The 23,375-nt window shown below is 45.8% G+C and overlaps 2 protein-coding genes across 7 annotated transcripts in view; both read left to right on the top strand.

The window, feature by feature from the left end:
- Positions 1-12,431, top strand: part of LOC118314003 (probable phospholipid-transporting ATPase IM) — a 26,165-nt gene extending 13,734 nt beyond the window's left edge. For 4 of the 5 annotated variants that reach the window (XM_035640059.2, XM_035640061.2, XM_035640062.2 and 1 more), the window contains exons 6-28: positions 1-28; positions 394-466; positions 1,004-1,074; positions 1,590-1,672; positions 1,769-1,927; positions 2,044-2,132; positions 2,898-3,091; positions 3,234-3,442; positions 4,235-4,278; positions 4,671-4,836; positions 4,975-5,163; positions 5,292-5,407; positions 6,364-6,528; positions 6,617-6,728; positions 7,291-7,396; positions 7,517-7,655; positions 8,195-8,378; positions 8,492-8,715; positions 9,084-9,167; positions 9,572-9,817; positions 9,908-10,046; positions 10,639-10,769; positions 10,878-12,431. The exon at positions 1-28 is cut by the window's left edge and continues 34 nt beyond it. In XM_035640059.2, coding sequence (XP_035495952.1) covers positions 1-28; positions 394-466; positions 1,004-1,074; positions 1,590-1,672; positions 1,769-1,927; positions 2,044-2,132; positions 2,898-3,091; positions 3,234-3,442; positions 4,235-4,278; positions 4,671-4,836; positions 4,975-5,163; positions 5,292-5,407; positions 6,364-6,528; positions 6,617-6,728; positions 7,291-7,396; positions 7,517-7,655; positions 8,195-8,378; positions 8,492-8,715; positions 9,084-9,167; positions 9,572-9,817; positions 9,908-10,046; positions 10,639-10,769; positions 10,878-11,207 — 3,281 coding nt within the window. In that variant the 3' untranslated portion in view covers positions 11,208-12,431. The remainder of the gene's footprint in view (positions 29-393; positions 467-1,003; positions 1,075-1,589; positions 1,673-1,768; positions 1,928-2,043; positions 2,133-2,897; positions 3,092-3,233; positions 3,443-4,234; positions 4,279-4,670; positions 4,837-4,974; positions 5,164-5,291; positions 5,408-6,363; positions 6,529-6,616; positions 6,729-7,290; positions 7,397-7,516; positions 7,656-8,194; positions 8,379-8,491; positions 8,716-9,083; positions 9,168-9,571; positions 9,818-9,907; positions 10,047-10,638; positions 10,770-10,877) is intronic. The other variant, XM_035640063.2, reaches the window with a different exon arrangement.
- A 2,312-nt stretch (positions 12,432-14,743) lies between these two features.
- Positions 14,744-23,375, top strand: part of dapk1 (death-associated protein kinase 1) — a 57,056-nt gene continuing 48,424 nt past the window's right edge. For both annotated transcript variants that reach the window (XM_035641105.2, XM_047329171.1), the window contains exons 1-2: positions 14,744-14,904; positions 15,633-15,861. In XM_035641105.2, coding sequence (XP_035496998.2) covers positions 15,800-15,861 — 62 coding nt within the window. In that variant the 5' untranslated portion in view covers positions 14,744-14,904; positions 15,633-15,799. The remainder of the gene's footprint in view (positions 14,905-15,632; positions 15,862-23,375) is intronic.

Here is a 23,375-nt window from a genome sequence, read left to right as displayed (position 1 = left end):
GAAAGGCTCAAGTCCTCATTGGTCGGAAGTAAGTTTGTGCACATGTGCAATGCATCATGGGAAATACACGCACTCGTACACGTGTAGCGTATCAGGTCGTCATATCCGGGTGTCGTTTGTGAATTTGCGGAGACGCCATCGTGGTTGCTGATAAAGTCGTGTGTGCAGTCAAGTTTTCCATCTCCAAGTCACAGTGTATTCAGAGTACGTTTGTTCTATTGTCATGGTATTTTATTGTTTCGTGTGAAATTAAAAGAAAACAGCAATAAGCATCAAATACAGACACCGACTATCAGGAACATGCAGTGAAGCAGAGTGGCTGTAACATGAGGACGGACCCTCAGACCCTTCAGCTGTTGTCCAAACATCCACTTCCTGTTTCCTGTTTATCAGATTGCGCAGTGAGAAGTGGATGGACGTCCAGGCGGGCGACATCATCAAGCTGGAAAACAACCAGTTTGTCACCGTGAGTGCTTTAACAAAAAAACTAAAAGTTTCTTCTCCCATTTTTCCTCTCTGTTCCCAATCAGACGGGTTTACAAATGTTATTTTTAAAACTCTCGTCTTTGGATTTCCTGGCCCCAATCTTTCTCCAAAACTCGCGTACTGCCCCTTTAAAAGTTGGAAGCTCATTATAAAAAAGTTGGGCTTTTCTTTTTTTGACACAGCCAAGATATTTGACCCAGAGGATTAAAAGTGTTGCCGTGTTTCAACTGGTGTAAAGTTACAGATGTGAATCACGACAGGAATCATCTGAAAGAAACTTGAATGAATAAAGAGAAACTGTGTCACTAAATTGAATTTACCGCCAGAAACCACTTGCACTGTGTCTCACTGTTTGTATGAAGTTCAAGTGTCGTATCAAGAATAGGAAACTGTTGGTCTCTTTCTTGCGGAGTTTTTTTCCGGATTTCCTTCGTGTTTTGCTTTTCTTTCTTTCTTTAAAAAAACGAATCAGAAAGAGAAACTAACAGTGATGAATCCCCGTGTTGCAAATTTGCAGGCCGACCTCCTGTTGCTCTCCAGCAGCGAACCGCTCAACCTGGTTTACATCGAGACGGCAGAGCTGGACGGGTTGGTCGGCCTTTTTCAAAATACGATACATGTGTACATACATGTTTGTGCTTGTATGAAATAGAAATGATTCTATGTCTCTGCTTTTTCTCCTCGTCCTTGTCCTCATCCTCGTCCTCATCCTCGTCCTCGTCCTCCTCCTCCTTGTCCTTGTCCTCATCCTCCTCCTCGTCCTCCTCCTCGTCCTCCTCATCCTCGTCCTCCTCCTCCTTGTACTTGTCCTCCTCCTCCTCCTCCTCATCCTCCTCCTCCTCCTCATCCTCCTCGTCCTCCTCATCCTCCTCGTCCTCCTCGTCCTCCTCCTCCTCCTCCTCCTCATCCTCCTCGTCCTCCTCCTCCTCCTCGTCCTCCTCCTCCTCCTCCTCCTCGTACTCGTACTCCTCCTCCTCCTCCTCCTCCTCCTCCTCATCCTCTTCCTCCTCGTCCTCCTCCTCCTCGTCCTCCTCATCCTCTTCCTCCTCGTCCTCCTCCTCCTCGTCCTCGTCCTCCCCGTCCTCCTCCTCGTCTCCCCTCAGAGAAACTAACCTGAAGGTGCGGCAGGCGCTGCCAGTGACTGGAGACCTTGGAGACGATATTGAAAAGCTGGCAGACTTCGATGGTACAAGTTCAACAATGCAGTAATCCCAAACGGTGTTGGGCCTTCAGAGGCGGTTTGTAATTCTCACAGCTACCCCTCCCCTCCCTCCCTCCCCAGGCGAGGTGCGCTGCGAGCCCCCCAACAACCGGCTGGATCGCTTCGCGGGAACGCTGACGTGCGACGGCCAGAAGTACTCGCTGGACAACGAGAAGATCCTGCTGCGCGGCTGCACCCTGAGGAACACCGGCTGGTGCTTCGGCCTGGTGCTGTTCGGAGGTGGGCGGGGCTAGTTCCACGGACCAGGACTGGTTTTAGTCGCGGAAAACTAGTGGAATGATATGGATAATAAGAGAGACTTCGAAACGACGTACTTGCTTCTCCTTCTCCCACAGGTCCAGAGACGAAGCTGATGCAGAACTGTGGGAAGAGCACGTTCAAGAGGACCAGCATAGACCGCCTGATGAACGTCCTCGTCCTCTGTGTGAGCTCTTTCAGACGACGTCACACTTTCTTTCCAGTGAGATCGATTTTGAGCTCAAGGCCATTTTGACTTTTGAAATCAGCGCAGAATCTCGTACCGTGCACGACTGCTGGGGCGATAAAAGTTTGCGGCGGCAGCGATTATGTTTCTGTTGTTGTTGTTTTTTAAATAAACCAATCACCAAGTGTTCGAGTTTGGTGTTGGTTGTTTTTTGAAACCGGACTTAGGGAATTAGGGGGTGTGGTCTGACTGAGGGCTCGTCCACAGCGAGCCCCACCTACACCCGCAACCATGCACCGGTTGGACGGTACCAGCTGTCAGTCACGCTGTATCCACGCCCCCCCCCGGTGCTCGTCTATTTAAAGGGGCAGTAAGCGATTCTAAAGCAATACACGCTTTGTAGAAATCAGCGAGTATTTCCTCGCCGTCCGTTAGCTGTCGCTTTTTGCGCGTGCGGCGGGAAAAGAATCCTGCAGCCCTGGCTCTGTAAAACGAAAAAAACAAATATGGTGCGGACCGCACCACACAACAATACAAAACCACCACGCGTTAAGAGACGTGCGAGCGGGTGGAGCTGCAACTCCACAGGTTTTGGCCCTAACTGGTTAGTGCCTCCGTCTCCAGTACCGGAGGTCAGGGGTTCGCGGCCCCTTTAACTCTAAATCAGACCAAAATTGACATCATGTTGTGTCGAAGGAGACTTGAAACTATTGCGACTGAACCATGAACTCCATTGACCCCCGGCTCTCGGCCCTCTCCCTGCAGATCTTCGGCTTCCTGGCCTTCATGTGCAGCGTGCTGGCGATAGGAAACTGGTTCTGGGAGGTGAACGAGGGCTCGCAGTTCACGGCCTTCCTGCCGAGGCAAGACGGCACCGATGCTGGCGTGTCCGCCTTCCTCACCTTCTGGTCCTACGTCATCATCCTCAACACAGTGGTGCCCATCTCTCTCTACGTCAGGTAGCAACCAGGAGGGGGGCCGAGGTTCTGCTTGTTCAATTTTGTACAGAGAACTGAAATGATATCAACATGGAAACCCGTGAACAACAAGAGTGGGTCGTGTATTTCTGACCCGTTTCCTGCGTCGACGTCTGCTTGGCAGCGTGGAGATCATACGGCTGGGGAACAGCTTCTACATCGACTGGGACAGGGCGATGTACTACGCTCGCAGCGACACGCCCGCCGAGGCTCGGACCACCACCCTGAACGAGGAGCTGGGCCAAATCAAGTACGTCTTCAGCGACAAAACGGGGACGCTCACTCAGAACATCATGACGTTCAACAAGTGCACCATCAACGGCAAATCGTACGGTAGGACAAGTGTCTTTAATCATTCATGTTTGGTTTCCTGGCGTTGATCAGAAAGGTGGAGAAAACCAAACCAAAGAGAGAATGAATGATGATTAGTGGTTTGGTGCATTAACTTCATGAGGAGCTGCTCAGGGAACGTTCTTGGGGCCCCCGGTGGTTGTGGTCTGACACATTGCAAAAAGTTTCTTAAAAGTGCTTTAACGATAAAAGTAACACAAATATTTTTTACATAAACAAGTAAAAGTTTAATGACTACACCCATGCATTAATCAACACTGCTTATCCTCACTGTCGGCTCCTCGGCGACCGCTTGTTTACTGTAGCCTCCGCAACGCCTCGGAACAGTTTGCCGTTCACTTCCATAGAGATATTTAAAGTTAAGCTGAAGACCCAGCCAAGTTTTTTTTTCACATCTTAAACTCTTATTTTATATTATTTTTTAAATTTATAAATGTGTAAATTTGTAAATTGTTTAATTTAAAAATTAAAAATTAAAAATTAAAAATTTAAGATTTAAAATCTTTTAAAAACATTTTTACAAATTTTAAGTTTTTATATTTTTATTTACCGTATTTTTTTTTCTCGCACTTCTCCTATGTTTTAATTGTACAGTATTTTTGTGAACTCTGGTGGTTTTAATTGTGCTTTACAAATTAAATTGACAGAGAGAAAAAAATATATATATATATATTTATATTTATATAGTTATTCTAAATTAAATATTCTTTGTTTGTTATTTTTTGACATGCTTTTGTAAAAAGGGTTCATTCATCACTTCCTTCTTCTTTGCAGGAGATGTGTACGACTACACCGGCCAAAGACTTGACATTACTGAGGTGAGTTAATGGTGCTGCAACGTTTGTCCACGTTTTCTTTTTAATCTTTAAAAAGAAAACGTAAATAAACCAATTTATACTTGGTTAAGGTGAAGATAAGAAAATCTGTTTTGTTCTGAAGCTTTCCTCTCAACAGGATCTCCTCTATAAAATCTATGAATCCCTCAGACACGACAGCTTATTAAACTAAACAGCGGGCCCGACTGTCATCCAATCATTGTTTTAGTTTATCTTGTTATACAATATCAATCTCTTTCTTGGGAAGATATGATTTTTTTTGTTGTTTACCTTTTGATCAGTTTGAACATTTAACACGTGAAGATTTAAAAAAGGCCAAACTCAGGAGGAGGAGACGGTAACACAAGGAGGTTTTCGTTGCCCCCCCCCCCTAGAAGACGGAGACGGTGGACTTCTCCTTCAACCCGCTGTTCGACCCCCGCTTCGTGTTCCACGACCACGCGCTGGTGGAGGCGGTGAAGCTGGAGAAGCCCGAGGTCCACGCCTTCTTCAGGCTGCTGGCGCTCTGCCACACCGTCATGGCCGAGGAGAAGAACGAAGGTGGGTGGCGTTCACCTGCGTCGTGGTTAACCTCGGTCGTAAAGGTTGCCGAAGGGTCGAAGCAAGGGAGGAGGTGACATGAGGAGAAAAACTAAAGAGAGTGGACCTGTTTTTTCCTCTCCCCCCCCCCCCCCCCAGGCGAGCTGCTGTACCAGGCCCAGTCTCCGGACGAGGGAGCGCTGGTGACGGCCGCCAGGAACTTTGGGTTCGTGTTCCGCTCGCGCACGCCGGACAGCGTCACCATCGTGGAGATGGGCCGGCAGCGCAGCTACGACCTGCTGGCCATCCTGGACTTCAACAACGTCCGCAAGAGGATGTCCGTCGTAGGTGCGGTGCACGGTGAAACCGGAGCGGCGGGAATAAAGGCTTCCTTCATGTGCTCGACTTCTTGCCGGGCCCAAAACTAGATTTATTCATAAGTTTGTGTGTGTGTGTGTGTGTGTGTGTGGTCACAGTTCGGAGTCCAGAGGGGAAACTCTCCCTCTACTGTAAAGGTGCAGACACAATCATCTACGAGAGGCTGCATCAGTCCTGCAGCAAACTGATGGACGTCACTACAGAGCACCTTAACGTAAGTAGAGAGTATTTCTGTGTGTGTGTGTGTGTGTGCGTGATTTATTTGTCATTAAATATCGATAGAGAAAGTTCCAGGCCCAGGTCTCATCCCTCCGCCAAGTTTGGTGTAAATCGCTTTTTTTTGCTGTTTTTTCCTTTTTCCTGCCGACAAATGAACCAACAAACCATCACCTCCTCGATGGAGCAAATGATAAAGATGCGGTCCCTCATACTGTCTCGTCACCTTGTTTTTGTTTTATGCCAAGGTCGTTGTAGTGTGCGTTCACCTTCCATCCAGCTGCGAAAAATAAAATTCACATGATCCATCGGAAAAAACCTCTCGCTGCCCCGGAGGCCTCAGTGGTCGACTTGTGTGGGCGGAGCTTCATAATAATGATAATAAGCACTTTTCAAAACAAATATATGAAGTGGTTCGCAAAGGGGGGGCTGCACGGTGGCGTAGTGGTCGGCACTGTCGCCTCACAGCGAGAAGGTTCTGGGTTCGAGTTCCGGTTCAAAACCGACCAGGGCCTCTCTGTGTGGAGTTTGCATGTTCTCCCCGTGTGTGCGTGGGTTCTCTCCGGGTTCTCCGTCTTCCTCCCTCAGTCCATCACATGCAGAATGGGGTCAGGTTCATTGGAGACTCTGAATTGACCGTAGGTGTGAATGTGAGAGTGAATGGTTGTCCGTCTCTGTATGTGGCCCTGTGATAGGCTGGCGAGCTGTCCAGGGTGAACCCCGCCTCTCGCCCCATGTCAGCTGGGATTGGCTCCAGCCCCCCCCCGCGACCCTTCAATGGATAAAGTGGTAGACGATGGATGGATGGTTCGCAAAGGAAACAGTAAAACAGCAGAAGTGACGGCAAATGCAAGGAAAAAGAGCGAACCTTTAGTGTAAAGGTTTGAGTTTTGTTGCATGAAGGATGTGGATGGTAACCATCCGATACGCCCACGTGCAACTCCGGTCTTGCAGGAGTTTGCGGGGGAGGGTCTGCGGACGCTGGCGCTGGCCTACAAGGATCTGGACGAGGACTACTTCCACCAGTGGAAGCGGCGGCACCACGAGGCCAGCACCGCTCTGGAGGACCGCGAGGGACGACTGGACCAGCTGTACGAGGAGGTGGAGAAGGACCTGCTGGTAAAGAACCTCATCTCCATCAATCACATGTCAAACGCAAAAACATTCTGCTGACGCCGCGGGGTTTCGAACGTGTGTGTGTGTGCAGCTGCTCGGGGCGACGGCCATCGAGGACAAGCTACAAGACGGAGTTCCTCAGACCATCGAGCAGCTGTCCAAAGCCGACATCAAGATCTGGGTCCTGACCGGCGACAAGCAAGGTATGTGACTTCAAATGCTAAGGGTTGAATTCGGAACATTGAACGTTTTCGGATGGGGAGACCTTTGAGAGGTTGCGAATTTTCTGATTAGAAGTTGGGTTTGTACTGTACATTTAGCAAAGTCAAAAAGAATAAAGTAATTGATGATTATCAAATGTTTGTCGTGCTGACCGAAGGTCACGGTGGAGCCACAGAGTGGATCAGTTTTTCAACAGTGTTTCAACAACCTGTCCGATCGTCTCACTGGTCACGTCAGTCGACCAATAGAAGAACGGCAACAACTCATGGTTTCGTTGATTGGTTGATGGAGAGAGAATTCATTTGCTCGTACCATCTTCTCAAATTTGAGGCCCAAAGTAGAAAGCGGCAAACTGACCGACGGACTCGAGCGACCCTTCGTTTCCTTTGCAATATTTCCTGATCTTACCGTGCAGTGGGTTTTCGCTTGTTTTCACTGAAACTCATTCTCGTCTTGTCGTATTAAAAGATATCTCAATGGATAAATGAGTCCGAGGTTCATTGAATCTTTTCTTTCGCTGACGTCGTTTTACCTGCGATGCAGAAACTGCAGAGAACATCGGCTACTCGTGCAACCTGCTGCGAGAGGAGATGAACGAGATCTTCACCGTGTCAGGGAACTCCCCCGACGCCGTCCGGGAGGAACTGAGGTGATTCCAACAAACAAAACACGGGACAATGTTTAGATTCAGACTGAATGTGAGGAACCGGGCGACCCAAACGTTTCCGCGCTTCCAATACGGTTTTTACCTTTCTTCTATCCGGAGCAGAAACGCCCGGAACGCCATGAAACCAGATGCCGTGGATTCGGTGTTTCCGTCGGAAAGGAGTCTGGTGAAAGGGCCGAAAGTGTTGATGGACGAGGAGGTGAACGGAGAGCACGGCCTGGTTATCAACGGCCACAGCCTGGTACGTCGTGAGACGCTTCCCTTTGGGACTTCACACATTTGAACAGCCTGTCAGTTTCTAAACTTCTATTACCTCCTATCCCCGGTTACGTTAGTTACGTATGTTACGTTTGTTATGTTTGTTATGTTTGTAATGTTTGTTATGTATTTTACGTTTGTAACATTTGTCACATTTGTCACGTTCTTTACGTTTTTTACGTTTATCAAGTTTGTTATGTTGTTATGTTTTGTCACGTTTGTCACGTTTTGTTACGTTTGTTATGTTTGTTACGTTTGTTACGTTTGTTACGTTTGTTACGTTTGTTATGTTTGTTACGTTTGTTACGTTTGTTTGCCATGTTTATCACATTAGTTACATTTTTTACGTTTGTCACATTAGTTAAGTTTGTTACGTATTTCATTTTTGTCACATTAGTAACGTTTGTTACATTTGTTACGTTTGTTATGTAGGTTACATTTGTCACATTACTTAAGTTTGTTACGTTTGTTATGTTTGTCACATTTGTCACGTTTGTCACGTTGACTCCGCGTTCCCCGCAGGCCTACGCCCTGGAGCACGGCATGGAGCTGGAGTTCCTGAGGACGGCGTGCATGTGCAAGGCGGTGATCTGCTGCAGGGTCACCCCGCTGCAGAAGGCCCAGGTGGTGGAGCTGGTGAAGAAGTACAAGCGGGCGGTGACGCTGGCCATCGGGGACGGAGCCAACGACGTGAGCATGATCAAAGGTACCAGCAGGGGGAGCTGGTGGAGCCCAAAAACAAAGTTCTCGCGTAGAGAGAGAAAAGCGCGTTTTTCTCAACGTGTCCTCGTCCGTCCTCCCTCTCGTTGTCCCACGCAGCGGCGCACATCGGCGTGGGCATCTCCGGCCAGGAGGGCATGCAGGCCGTGCTGTCCAGCGACTACTCCTTCGCCCAGTTCCGCTTCCTGCAGCGCCTCCTGCTGGTGCACGGCCGCTGGTCCTACCTGCGCATGTGCAAGTTCCTGCGCTACTTCTTCTACAAGAACTTCACCTTCACCTTCGTCCACTTCTGGTACGGCTTCTTCTGCGGCTTCTCTGCACAGGTGAGAGAATCCGTGTACACTGCTAGTATTCATGTACTGCAGATTATCGATTATTAATTTCCACACTGCGTATCCACTGAATACTGCCTTATGTATATGTGTACATGTTTCCTTTTATACATGTAAGTGTCTATACTTTTTATATTTTTTTCCATATTTGTATAAAGGGTTGTCCAAGTACAGCAGGTGTGCATCAAGTGTGTGGTTCATATTCAAATGATCTGTGTGCCACCATATCGCAGCGGTTTGGTTTTAAGAACATTGGAAAAGCGTCATTGTTTTGTGTTTTATTAAGATTGAATTGAGATGGAATCAGTGATGAACTGTGTAACTCTGCTGTTTGTTTTGTTTCGTCTGCTTCTGTCCAGACGGTGTACGACGAGTGGTTCATAACACTTTACAATCTGATGTACACGGCGCTGCCTGTGCTGGGGATGGGTCTGTTCGATCAGGTAACGATGTGCAGTGAAATGTGGGAAAAATATATACTATATAATAAGTATATATTCCGAGAAAAAAAACACTGAATTTTCCGACATTAAAGTTGTAAAAATTCACAGGAAAAAAAACATAATTTTTCCTCGCATAGTTTGCGAGTTCTTTCAAGTGGATTTTCAACTTTAATCTCAGAAAATATCCGAGTTAGTTTTCTCGTAAATTCACCATTTGAATGTCAGAAATTCTCCGAGGTTTTTTTCCTCAGAATATTACCCCCCTCCGTATTTTTTATCAATATTTATCATTTATTACTACGATGGCCCCATTATACGCCGTCGCACGTTTGAGCTCAGGGTGATTTGGAATTATTAATGTGACACAGAGATGTCCTTTCTCCGTCCCCTTCCCCGCCGGTCAGGACGTGAACGACGCGTGGAGCTTCCAGCACCCGCGGCTCTACGTCCCCGGTCAGCTCAACCTCTACTTCAGTAAGAGGGCCTTCTTCAAGTGCGCCCTGCACAGCTGCTACAGCTCGCTGGTGCTCTTCTTCATCCCGTACGCCGCCGTGCAGGACACCGTGCGCGACGACGGCAGGGACGTCGCCGACTACCAGTCCTTCGCCCTCCTGACCCAGACGTGTCTGCTGTTCGCCGTCTGCATCCAGGTACGGGCCGAACCTTTCCCCCCGCCGGGGTGAACCTGCTGTCGTCTTCTGCCGCTCACAATGCGCCGTGTCCTCTCCCTGCGTCTGCAGCTGGGGCTGGAGATGTCGTACTGGACGGCGGTCAACACCATCTTCGTCCTGGGCAGCCTGACCGTGTACTTCGCCGTCACCTTCACCATGTACAGTAACGGCATGTTTCTCGTGCTGCCGTCGGCCTTTCCGTTCATTGGTGAGTGGGGCAGCATTCCCCCGAGGCTCATATTTCATATTTCGGGCGTCATTCAACTGACCTTGTATATATTATATATATATATACACAATATAATATATACAATATACATGTACTTTTGAGAAGTTTAGTTTATGTTTTTTTTGTGTGTGTGTGGAATCGAAATATTGATCAGTTTGACCCCCGGTGACATCACTGTCATGGATTTGCTGTTTCAGTCGTATAATTATTATCAGTGTCGTTTTTTTTAAGCCCTCGGCAACAGTCACCACCTCTGTAGGCGACACGTTGGAACTTCTCTCACTCTCTGTATCGCGTTTTCACCTCGGAGAGGATTGAACTCTCCAGCTCGAGGGCCCAAAGATCTACGTTCAGAGGATTTTTAAAATGTGAAACTTAAATTTAAAAACTTACTTGTTGTCTCAGACTCACAAACACAGAATCCTAAATGTGTGTGTGTGTGTGTGTGTGTGTGTGTGTGAGTGTGTGTGTGTGTGTGTGTGTGTATGTGTGTGTGTGTGTGTGTGTGTGTGTGTGTGTGTGTGTGTGTGTATATGTGTGTGTGTGTGTGTGTGTGTGTGTGCGTTTCCAGGAACGGGCCGGAACTCCCTGAACCAGCCGAACATCTGGCTGACGATCCTCCTCACCTCCACTCTGTGCGTCCTCCCCGTGGTCACCTACCGCTTCCTGTTGATTCAGCTCTGCCCCACCATCAATGACAAGGTACGACTCCACATCCACCGTGTTTTCCCACACAACGGCTCAGCGCCTCAAACAAACGCGCCTCTCTCCAATATTCTTGACTCTCTCACCGTCTGCCCAAACTCTCAGGTGATGTTCAAGGTGCGGCAGACCAAAGCGTCGCCGCCGCCGCCCACCCGCCGCGCGCGCATCCGCCGCACCAGCTCCCGCCGCTCGGGCTACGCCTTCTCGCACGCGCAGGGCTACGGCGACCTGGTGACCTCCGGCTGGTTCCTGCGGCGCCCCGCCGCGCCGCGGCCCCTGGGCCCGGCCCACGCGGGCCGCGCCACCACGGGCTTCAGTCCGATGGGCCGCTCGGCCGGCTACAGCCCGACGGGGCGCCCGCAGAACGCCAAGGCGCCGGGCGTGGAGGTGACGTCGCTCCAGATGTACAGGACTATCAGCGACGCCGCCCTCTGACGAGGCGAGGCGAGAACATTTGTTACCACTAGGTCCACGTCAGAGGCTTTCACCTCCGAGACGCGAAACAAGCTTTTTTTATTTTGTGAAATAACGTGCTCGCTTTTTTATTTTGCATAAGGGAACTCGCAGAAGACGCGTAGCCACTTCTGATGTTCGTAAGGACCGACTTTGCTATTGGGTCACGCAGGTGAGAGACTGACCGACGAGATGTTCCCGACACTAGGACACAAGTCACAGGAAGTGTCGTCATGTTTACAGACCTCAACTGTTGGAGTCCACAAGCCCAGCGGGGGGGGGGGGGGGGGGGGGGGGGGGGGGGGTACCGTAGGTGTCCTTCTATTTTATTTTCCTATCTCGCAGATAAACCACATTTTTGTTATGAAAAGGGCCGAAAGAAAGTTCCCCACCGGCGCAGTTGGTGGAGACGGCTCAGCCTCGCGGGACCGTGCATCTCCTGAAGGACATTGCAGACTTTTTATTCGAACGCTCTAACTACACATACACACACATACACACACATACACACACATACACATACACATACACACACATACACAGGACAAAACTGGACCGGCTGACCCTTTAATCCACTCATGTTTGGATTCATACGTGTCCTTGAACTGCTCATTCGTTTGTTTGGTACATTAACACCTGCAGTGAGTGGCGCCCCCTTGTGATCATATCACATTTCGCACATCGCGGCGCAGTTTGGTTACACTGCTCACACACACACGCGCACACACGCGCACACACACACACGGATCACGTTGTGTTGCTGGCGACCAGCAGATAAATATGCAAATCCTTGGTCGTTTGGTCGAGCCGTACTGTACATGGCTCATGAATTGGGTCCATAGTATTAAACGTTTCAAAGTGAGCAAGATGAAAATGATCTGATGTTGCAGATTTGCTGAAACTATATAGCCCCTAAATAACATTCCAGTGGTACTTTCTAAAAAAAATGAAAATGTAGCCATAAAAATATCTTTATGCGTAATATAAACATCAATAATATTCAAGAAAAATGTATTGCTGTCATTACAAATGTGTCCCTGTCCCCTGAAGACTGAAACTGTCACGCAAGGAACGCAAACTATTTTTCAATCATGACAGACAAAAAACGTGGAATGATTTTTGAACTGCTTCTTCCCTGATAATAATTTTTTTTTGTATTATTTTGTACTTTAAAAAGTTTTTACTGCAATAAAGAAATGAACATGACGTGTCGTCTGTGTATTTGTTTTACTTTTTCATTAAGCATAAAGGGCTGAATTCATTTATTCATCCTAAAACTGGAAATAAATGAAGACATTTTAGTTTGTGTGACACATCTCTGATGCCTCCGACACCCCAAAAAATCTTGGTGAGGTTAACGCATCCGAATATAGCATATTTGATATTCAAATAATAGTTTCAGTGGAGAGAATATCTGCAGTTTCCACAGTTTTTTCCTCAGGAAATGCTCACATGGATTAAAAATCATGCAGGGAATGTTTTTTCGATAATAAATAATAAATAAATATATGTGTTTATATATATATATCGATATACATATATATCAATATATATATGATATTTTTCAGGTACAGTTTTCAGCCACCAGCAGAAACTTTAAAAGCTTTTACAGTTAACTTTGCAAACTGTTGCAGAAACAAAAAAAATATACAGTAAAATGAGATGAGAACAGTGTCTTCAAGTGTGATAATATTACAGGCAACAACAAAAATTATGTGAAGATCCACTGTATGCCAGGAGAAGAAAAAGAAGATATTTTAACCTAAGATATTAGTTTTATTATCAGTTCTGATATTTAATATTTAAATTATTTGACTGCAGATCCTGCATTTAACAGAAGATTTGAACACTGTTTGTAATATTATTTAGAATTTATGATTTTTTTTTATTATAATCTCTCTCATCGTTTGAGTTGTTTTGGATGTTTTGTAATTTCTCACCAGCAGGTGGCGCGATACGCTCACCACAACACAACAACGCCAGCCTGATGTTTCTAATCAGTGTGTGTAACACCAAAAGAATCTGTACTGTGGTGAAACACAACAACTAGAGCAGATCCTCATCACGGCTCAAACTGTTCATGTTGCAGTCACTGTATATGCGAGCGTCAAACACAGAAAAGATTAATATCTAAGACGATACATTTCTGAATCCCCCCAGACTCAAGCCACATGTATTTACAGTGCGATGCTTGAGGAGGGGGCAAGGCCAGAAGAACGCTTCGCCTCGACTGAGCACGTACAATACAAATCATGGTCAAAATGACTCCCACAGGGTGAAAGGTCAACAGGGGGCCCCATGTTCAAATTTGTCAAGTTTGTTTTTCAGTAAATCAGCCAGGGTGTGTAACTTATCTCTGTCCCCCAGTGGATTTCTTTGCTTAGGCTCCCTTGGTCCTGGGGTGGGACAATCAGCTGCCCCTCAACTGCCCCGATAGATGTCTGGATGGTTTCTTACTCCTGAGATCACTGGGGTTGATAATTTGTTAAAAAAGAAAAGGTATAGTTTTTAGCTTGCTGATAGTTTTCTCATTTTAGATTTCAACATTTTGAATCTCATTTTATGAGATTTGATGTAGTTGCAGCCCTAATCTCATATCTTCCAGAGCCAACATGTGAAAAGTATTTCTTACGGAAGTTAATAAAACTACTGTAGAGTTATGACGGTTTCTCATTTACTTTGTGCCTTGGTGAAGGAAGCATGCAGATGAGTTTAGTTTAAAATTATTAAACAGCATACAGATACTTTTTTCGGAGCACAGGTCATGCATTCAAGATTTTTATTTAGAAGTATTAATGTGCAAATGTACTTAATAATTTTTAGAAAAATTCTATGAGTTCATTTTTATTGAAAATGATTGAATTGTCGCTGAGTGTTGTTGTGACATTAAAGTCAATTTGTTAAATAAATAAAAAATAATAATAATGAGCTTGATCTTGTCTTGATTCTTGTTGTGTTCTTGATATGTTTTTCTTTATGAAGCAAATCAAATAACCTTATATATCAAAGCGAATCGAATTATGAGATAAAAAAAGTCATAATTATGAGATAAAAAGTCATAATATGAGCTCAAAATAAATCGAAATTATGAGATAAAAAATCTGATTTTTAAAAATATTTTGCTGGCACAAATGGGCTTCCCTAACTTTACATTTATATTATTATAATATTTTTTTAAATAAAAAAGGTGTGATTAAAATAAAAGTGAAAGCTCTGCTGCCCCCTGCGGCCGAGGCTGCTCCTCCAGTTGACAACACACCAAGTGCTGCGTTCACGTCGCCAAAAAAAATAAACCGTTTTTGTAAACCTTCCTAATGGGAAAAAAAATATTTCCCTTAACATTTCAAATCGGCAAAAAATACCCTCAGTTAATTTATGAACTATTGATCTAGCTGCTCTATTTATGTTGTTACACTTTGTGCTTGTCTAGTGTCGGGCGTTGCTTTTAAGTGAGTTAGTATCCCCGTGAACTATGGCCTGCCCTGACACATCATTTCCGCCCCACAGACCGTGAACGCAGCGCCGGGCAGCAGACGTCGGTCTCTTCAGTCGCTCACAGCGTTTTGTTCTTCTTCCGCGAGTCGCGAGCCCCTGGACCCGCGTCACCGCCGCGTGGAATTCGGTCTGCAACCGGGAGCGGGACACGACACGACACGACACGACACGACAGCGGCGAACTGTAAGAGACTTCACTCTGTCTTCACCCAATTTGACTCAGTTTTATTTGTATTTTCTGCCTTAAAAGAAAAAAAACGGCTGAACAAACGCACTGAGCTAACGTTGCCGAAACGGTTTGGCTCTTGAATGCGCTCGGGTTAAACACCTGTCCGGGTCCGGGTCCGGGTCCAGGTCCGGGTCCAGGTTCTCCCGGGTCGTTGTTTCAAAAAGGAGACCCGGGGCTAAGTGACTTCACTCAGCAGTCATTTCTCCTCGCTGGACCGGAGGAGGAGGAGGAGGAGGTCGGCGTGTTTCCCATGGCTACACCAAGATTTCCTGGAGGGACGGAGGGAGGGAGGGTCGGGGGGGTTATTAGCATTCCTCCCCGGCCCCGTGGTGACATACTTATGGCCACATATTGCCATTATCTTCGCTAGGTTGTTGTAATTTAAAAAAAAAAAAGAAAGAAAAGAGAAAGGGGGTGAACACTGGACAGGGGGTAGTAGCCGGAGAGAGGAGCGGCAGGGAGGGGAGGGGAGGGGAGGGAGGGTCCGGGGCCAGCAGTCGTGACGTCACCCTGGAGGTGCAGGTTCATTCTCTGCGAGTCACTTTGCTTCTGTTGACTGCTCGTCCATCTTCTTGCTCTCACACCCACGTGTGTGTGTGTGTGTGTGTGTGTGTGTGTGTGTGTGTGTTTTCTCCGTCTTCTCTCTCCTCCTCCTCCTCCTCCTCCTCCTCATCCATCCACAGTCGAGGTCCACATCCCCCCCAGACATGAGGAGGGCGGCGGCGGTTGGCTGTCAGCACCCTGGCCGGACCGGAGGCTCCTGGTGAACAGGGGGATGGTGCCGCTGTGAAGAGCCGGCGTGAAACCCAGGACGAGCCCCGTCTCTGTGTGGTGCTGGAGCCGGGACATCATGACTGTTTTCAACCAGGAAAATGTGGAGGAATTCTATTTCATCGGAGACGAGCTGGGGAGGTGAGTTTCGCTGAGGTTTATTATTGTTATTATTATTATTATTATCATTATTATGCTCATTGCTGATGCATGATGATGGACTTCCCTCTTTTTATTTCATGGCTGCAGTGTGAGACACAGGGAGGATGAGGACAGCTGGGACAAATATCTTCCTTTCAGCCCAACATGTAGAAGATAAACAGCATATATAGTGTGTTATTCCTACATTGGTCCTCACAAGCAATGAAAACATTCAATCTGTGCACAAAATAAACAACAATATTGCATACTCCCACTTCTAGGGCTGAAACTGATTCAAGCCTTTGGTCACCCTCAGTCCTCAAATACAAAGATATTCACTTTTTTTATCGTATATGACAAAGAACGGTAGCAAATCGTCACATTTGAGGAAAGTAGAAATGCCACGTTTGGTGTTTTTGTCCTTGAAAATGGCTAAAATGATTTGGTTTTCACCTCATATAATGGGAGAGAGTGAGGGGATTGGAGAACGTCGGGAATCAACTCAACTACTCGACTACTCGTCGCAGCCCTGAATTTCTACCCGTCAACTATATCCAGAGTGTTCATACATAGCAGCAGACTTAAATATGCCATACAGATGGCATTTAGTCCATACACACACAAACGCTAATGCATATACTCTCAGTCAACCAAGCAAGCATGCGTGCAACCACACACACACACACACTCACACACACACACACACACAAACACACTATGCATTATGTGAGTGGTACCCAGCACCTGCAACCCCCACGGTCTGACTGCGTCTGGTGGGCTCTGATTAATGCAGTCTGTAATGCATCATTGTCAGTGATGAAGAGGTGAGCGTTCAGCGTAGCTGCCTCTTCCTCTACACAGGAGGAGGGGGGTTTGACGGCATCACTGTACATATTTACCCGGAAGAGGATTTATATATGTATATATGTCGTAGCTCAGCCTGTATTTGGTCGACAGTGGGGATGAATTTAGATGAAACTACACCCCGACCGAAATATCTGTTGGCCGATAATATGTGTTTGACGATAATATCTGCTGTTCGATAATATATGTTGGACGATAATATGTGTTGGACGATAATATGTGTTGGTCGATAATGTGTTGGTCGATAATATGTGTTGGTCGATAATATCTGTTGGTTGATAATATGTGTTTGACGATAATATCTGCTGGTCGATAATATATGTTGGACGATAATATGTGTTGGATGATAATATGTGTTGGTCGATAATATCTGTTGGTTGATAATATGTTTTCGACGATAATATCTCTTGGCCAATAACATCTGTTTGCCAATAACATCTGTTTGCCGATAAAATCTGTTTGCCAATAATATTGGTTAGTCGATGAACATATTTTGCTATCAGCGCTTATGCGTATCGGGCGATGTATCGGTATCGAAAATCTTGCCCTAATATCGATATCGGCATCAGGCCCCAAAAAATCCATATCGGTCGGGCTCTAGATGGAACGGTGTGGGAGGAAGGTTTTTTTGGGGTTCCTTGTTTCGGGTTGGGCTTGGTGACATCGCAGGTTTTTGTGGTTGGCTCTCTGGTTTTCAGCTCACCTGTATATATCAAAAAACAACATGACGTAACAGCAAAGGACAAGGTAGAGGAAACACAAGAGAGTAGCTCTTTCTCATATGACTTTCAGAAACATTGGACATGGATCTATGTGAGTCTCTGGTGATCAAAGTGACACATGTTATCGCACCGGTTGTTTTCTGTTCTCCGGGGGCCGGTATGGAAACACTGCTCGTACTTTTTTTTAGCGCTCACCTTCCTCCTGCAATGTTGTTGGGAGCTGAAGTCTCCGTAGCTGTTGCTACTTTGGTAATGGAGACGATTGAGGAGCTGTGTGGCGTGGGATTGAATTTCTGGCTGGAGGTAAAGAGACGTGCGTGTGTGTGTGTGTGTGTGTGTGTGTGTGTGTGTGTGTGTGTGTGTGTGTGTGTGTGTGTGTGTGTGTGTGTGTGTGTGTGTGTGTGTGTGTGTGTGTGTGTGTGTGTGTGTGTGTGTGTGTGTGTGTGTGTGTGTGTGTGTGTGTGTGTGTGTCAGTTGGTCGCCCCTCCAACACCAGGATCTATTCTCTGATGTGGTTTGATTAGAAAATGCACTTCTAATCAGGTTGTCTGCCATTATACTATAATTATATAGCCTGGGACCCAGATGAATTCTGGGAGCTCATTTTAATACGGTCTGGATGCACCTCCATTGAAAAGTAATTTCCACAACCGGCAGAAATATTGGCGGTCCAATCAAAGCCGATTATACCGGGGCACAGCGATAGAAGCGGCATCCAAGATGGCTGCCGCTGATGAACAGTGTTTTCGGATCCGCTACCTCGTGTGTAAATCTTGCGTCCGGAGGCTTTTTGGTCTGCGTCCATTGTTAATGCCTCTTGGAAATCGAAAAATGAACCGAGAGGTCCCGGACTAATACGCATTTTGCTCCGCCAGACTAATAATAATAATCTTGATTTTTAGGATATCTCACTTCTAAAGGCTTCCATACAAGCATATATTCTCAGTGTTCTCCAATGGCGGACAGCCCAGATAGAATATTTCACTAGTCTGTTTTTAAGGAGAGTTACGCACGACTCGGGGTTACTGCTTGATTTGAAAAATAACATTTTTCAAAGGCTGGTAAATCTATGAACCTCTGTCGCAGACTGAAAACGTCCCTGTTCAGACGCCACCATAGTCTTTGAATCATTAAAACAGGAACAGAAAAAGAAAAAAAATCTAAAATGGAGCACTTGAAGCTGCTTTTGAAAATGCTTATGTAATCGCATGATACTTCCTGGGTAATATCTTCATGACTGAAAGCGTCTGCTTAATGAATGTAATGTAATGTAGATACAAGTACAGTTGATCTTACGCAGTAGCCCACTTTTGAAAATGCATCTACTCATAAACAGAAAGGACAAATCTGATTTGCATTGGCTAAAAAAAGAAATGCACTTTGTCTACCAGCTACTGGGCTTCATGAATGAGTGACCCAAAGAGAGCATGTTTGCCAATTTTCACGTAATTAGAATTTTTCCACAGTTTTCCGAGACATTTCCTTCGCATTTAACTTCATATGGCGTCATCTGTTTTGATATTACGTTGGATTCTGTAATGCCACGACACCATGACAACGTTTTCATCTGCTGATCTCCGACGGCAAGGAACTCACGGCTTCTCTTTTAATTTTGATGAAACCTTTTTAATGGATTAAACTTGCCCACAAACGACACAGAAACGACACAGATCCTTCACTTTTTTTTCTTGACACGCTAAACGTTGGACAAACCAGATTTAGTTTTACGATAAAAGATGGCGAGTCTAGATTACAGCGACACGACCTGACAGAGCGACACCAGCCCTGACTCCGGCGGGAATCGTGGAATGAGGCCCATTGGGTTTTTGGAGCAATGTGGGGGAAAAATAAGAAATCACCAAAGCAGCGACTTTATCCTTTCACTGCCTCCGCCTGCTCTGGTGTTCACGCACGGTGGAACCAAAGCCCGGTCGAACCGAAGCCCGGTCGAAGCCAAGCATCTAACCTTCATTAGCATGTAGCCCCACTGCTGCATGCAATCAACATATGGAGGAACCAGGGTTTGGGAGGGGCGGTGCAGATCGTAGAATTCAGTCTAGAGAGATAAACGGTCATTTTTCTCAGAACCAGAAAATACTCACATGTAAGAAGCTGAAATCAGAGAATTTTACTTAAAACGATTAATCATTCATCAAAATAGATGGCGATTAATGCAGTAGTCGATTACTAATTGATTCATCAATTAACAGTTGCAGCTCTAGTTGTAGACGGCCGCGTCTGACGTTGGCCGGTTGTCAGTTTCGGCAGGTACAGTAGTCGTCTTTCTGTTCGAATGGAGAAAACGAATGATCGATTGACTCCGTTGCCACTGTAATATCCTTATGGTTTTGACTACTAGCATCGCCGACTTCAGGCGAAGAACGAACATATGCTTGGGTCAAACAATTATATCGTCGGAGGCGAAGACCGCAAGCAAATCTTGCAGACAATTTCAACTAACTGCAACTTCGTGCCTGAAACCTTTAGGGAATTACTGAAGACATTATATCTGCTGACAATCGAAAAAACAATCTCTTGTTTGATGATCCCTCAAACGATGGTCACACCAAGGGAGTAGCATCAAAGTGTTAATGGGTTTCGTAGGGCGTCTGTAGCCTCCAGTCAAAAAAACCAACAAAGTGGCATTTATTTTAGAACTGCAATGATTGATTGAATCCTCCGAAAATTGACTCGCAAATGCATCGATTTTAGTAAGATATTAACCTTTTGGGATTCTCTTGAAAAACAATAATTGTTAATGCTTCTGGTAGAGACGTTGAAGATCCCTGGCTCTGGGCAAAAGAGATATGCTTTTTTTTCTCCACATGTTTTGGGGGACATTTCATAGACCCGCAGAATGATCCATTATCAAAATAACCATGACTCATTTTATACCAAAGAAATGAGCATTCAGTGTTTTACCCCTCCCCCAAAGGTCTGTTGTCATGATTCTTTTTAACCATTATTAGATGAGCATGGAACCCACACTAATTAAATTCCAACGTGGCCAAGCGACTCTCAGGTGACTCCCTGCTGTTGTGTGGGGATGGGTGAAATCTGGGACACGAATTTTCATGAGCATCATGTGCAAAAGAAGGAGAAAAAAAAGTCTAATGACAGGTTTTACAAAGTAGTTTTCCATGGCGGAGAGGAAACCCCCATCACGTCGGTGGCAGACGACACTGACGGGCTAATATCTGATCTTTCATACGAGGCCCGTATCCGTCTAGAATATCAACGTCTGACCATAGTATGCAGTCGTTCACCTCAGCAGAGAGAGAGAGAATAACTGTTGTAAGGTTTTTTATTTTCCTCCTTCTTCTTCAGTTTCCATGTCGTCATTCGTTTGCAGACCCACTGACTCAGCCCCTCTCCGACCCTCTTGGAGAGAGAGGAGGACGTCGTTAGCCGACTGTGGTGGGTGCAGTTAGTGCTCTCTCCGCTTTCATCTGGTCCACAGAGGACATGTACTCCTATACTCTGTCATTAGTCTGCATTAATCTGACCGCTGTCGCTGTCTCGCTCTCCCAATTGGCCAACCCCCTAAAGGTGTGTGTGTGTGTGTGTGTGTGTGTGTGTGTGTGTGTGTGTGTGTGTGTGTGTGTGTGTGTGTGTGTGTGTGTGTGTGTGTGTGTGTGTGTGTGTGTGTGTGTGTGTGTGTGTGTGTGTGTGTGTGTGTGTGTGTGTGTGTCAGGGAATGTGTTTAGAGGACAAGGTCGGTGGGTTTATTTCAGAAACGATTCTGCAATGCAAATGAACAAAAGTCGGCATGAAACTGGGGACTGCATTCGCCGAAAATCACCCCCAAAGACACATTTCTATGAATACAGAACAGGATTATATGCTCCACATGCACATGGGCTCCCGTATTAAAATGTTGGTATTATTCAAGGAACTGGTAGTCTGTGTGTGTGTGTGTGTTCACCATTAGAAAATTAAACCTACAGAAATATTCACTATACGGCAAAACTGTGACATCCTCCTCCAGCACCAGCTACTGTAATGCCATACACACACTCTGTGCAGACAGTGCCCCAGCTACTGACCTAGATTTACCCCCCCACCCCACCCCTAACTACGGGTTACACTATCGGGTGGGGCAGTCTGGGTAGCCGGAGTGGCCTTGATGAGACTTGTCACTCACCCGTTCCACCCTAATCCACCCCCTCGACCCCCAGGGAGCAGCAGCAGCAGCAGCCGCCGCATAAACGCAGCATTAGCACTTAAGAGGAGGAAAGGATTTGGCTTTGATTTCACCATTTTCAGCTTATTGATTGAGATTCATCTTTGTAAAGAAAAGAAGGAAAAAAAGCTCAGAGGAGGAGATTATCTTAATTTTTTTTTTGCAGTGATGCGTTTGACTTTAAAAGCTACGAGCAGTGAAAACCACCGGGCCCATCTGACAGTTGACTGACACGTGATCTTTGTACGATGCAATTAAGGCCTCTGCTAATGGTTCTTTTCATTATTGATTAATCTGCCAATTATTTGAATCGATGAATTGATATTTTTCGGTTGTAAAAAGAATTGTTTTTAACCGAGGTGACGACTGTAAATGTCTTGTTTTGTTTGACCATCAATTCAATAACCAAAAGATTTACTTCATTTATCTATTTATGATAATGTTCAGCAGTTCTCACACTTGAAGATAAGAATATTAATGGATTATGAAAATAGCTGTTGATTAACCGTCTGCCAACCGACTAATCGACTAATAGTCACAGAGCTTTAGATGCGTTGCAGCAGCACAACAGCACTGGAACTAAATCTGTCCACTTCTCCATTTTTATTTATTTCTTCCCCATGTTTCTTTATTTTTTTTCTATAATCGGCTGAAATATTATCAAGTGGACTCTGTTCACAGAAAACACATGATGCAAGAGAACATACAAGGACACGCACTTGTTTTTAAACTCTCCTAACCTTCGGCTCCTCTGCAAAAACAAGCGTATTATATTAGCTTTAAAAAAAAAAAATTGGTCATGATATATCTGGGGTCAAGAGGTCAACCTGAGAATTCCTTATATGGAAGGACGCCAGTGATAAGGACTCACGATTGAAAGACCAGTACCTTTTTGTTTGGCTGCGACTGCCCGGCGACATATTTACATTTTAGTCACTAGGCTGACACACTTATCTGCTACAGGACACTGAGCCTGAGTCTGTCTGTCGTACTGTATGTACAGTAGCAGTATAGTAAAGAGAGGCAAGATTATATTCCTGTGACCTCAACATCATCATGTAAGAGGGGAAAAAAAGTAAAAAAGTAAGAGCCAAGATCAGTGTAAGATTGTTTCACTTTTAAATGTAGTGAAACTATACATTTTAAAGTGATAGTTTGAAAACCACTGTGTCTTTTAGACGCGTCCGTGCCTCCGTCTATTCCCTCGACGACTCGAGGCCTCGTGATCCCGTTCGTCAGACTCGACAAATTGAAAATCTGACTCGCGTTCGGAATGTCCTCGAGGAGCGTAATGAGTTATTTTCAATTAGCGTCCGCAGTCAATGGAGGATAATATTGGATCCCGGCCAACTGTGTTAGCGGGCGAACGGCAGGGGTGTCACGCTCTTTTTTTTTTTTTACGCGTGTGTGTGTGTGCGCGCGCGGACCTACAACCCTTTGTGGTCCATCAGGAGAGCTCTGCAGGCAGTGGAGCGTTGAAACCGACGGGCTGTGACTGTTTGGGGGAAGACAACTTTCATCCTCCTTGTTTTACTTTTGCACATCTCCCTCCCTCATGCGGCCCTCGCGCACCATCTTCTCCCCGGCAACTGACCCCATTGAGTCTGATCACTGTACACACTTTAGGACCAGAGCTGGAGCTGTGTAGAATGCCGGGCGTGTGCTGAATGTGTGTTTTCTATGTGTATACATCAGAAGGTCCATGCAGGTTTGTTGTGGGGTGTCGAAGACGAAATGTCAAATCG

This window comes from Scophthalmus maximus, chromosome 19 (assembly GCF_022379125.1).
Source record: "Scophthalmus maximus strain ysfricsl-2021 chromosome 19, ASM2237912v1, whole genome shotgun sequence".
NCBI lineage: Eukaryota > Metazoa > Chordata > Actinopteri > Pleuronectiformes > Scophthalmidae > Scophthalmus > Scophthalmus maximus.
Note: the sequence above shows the minus strand (reverse complement) of the source record. Positions and strands in the feature narration are given on the sequence as shown.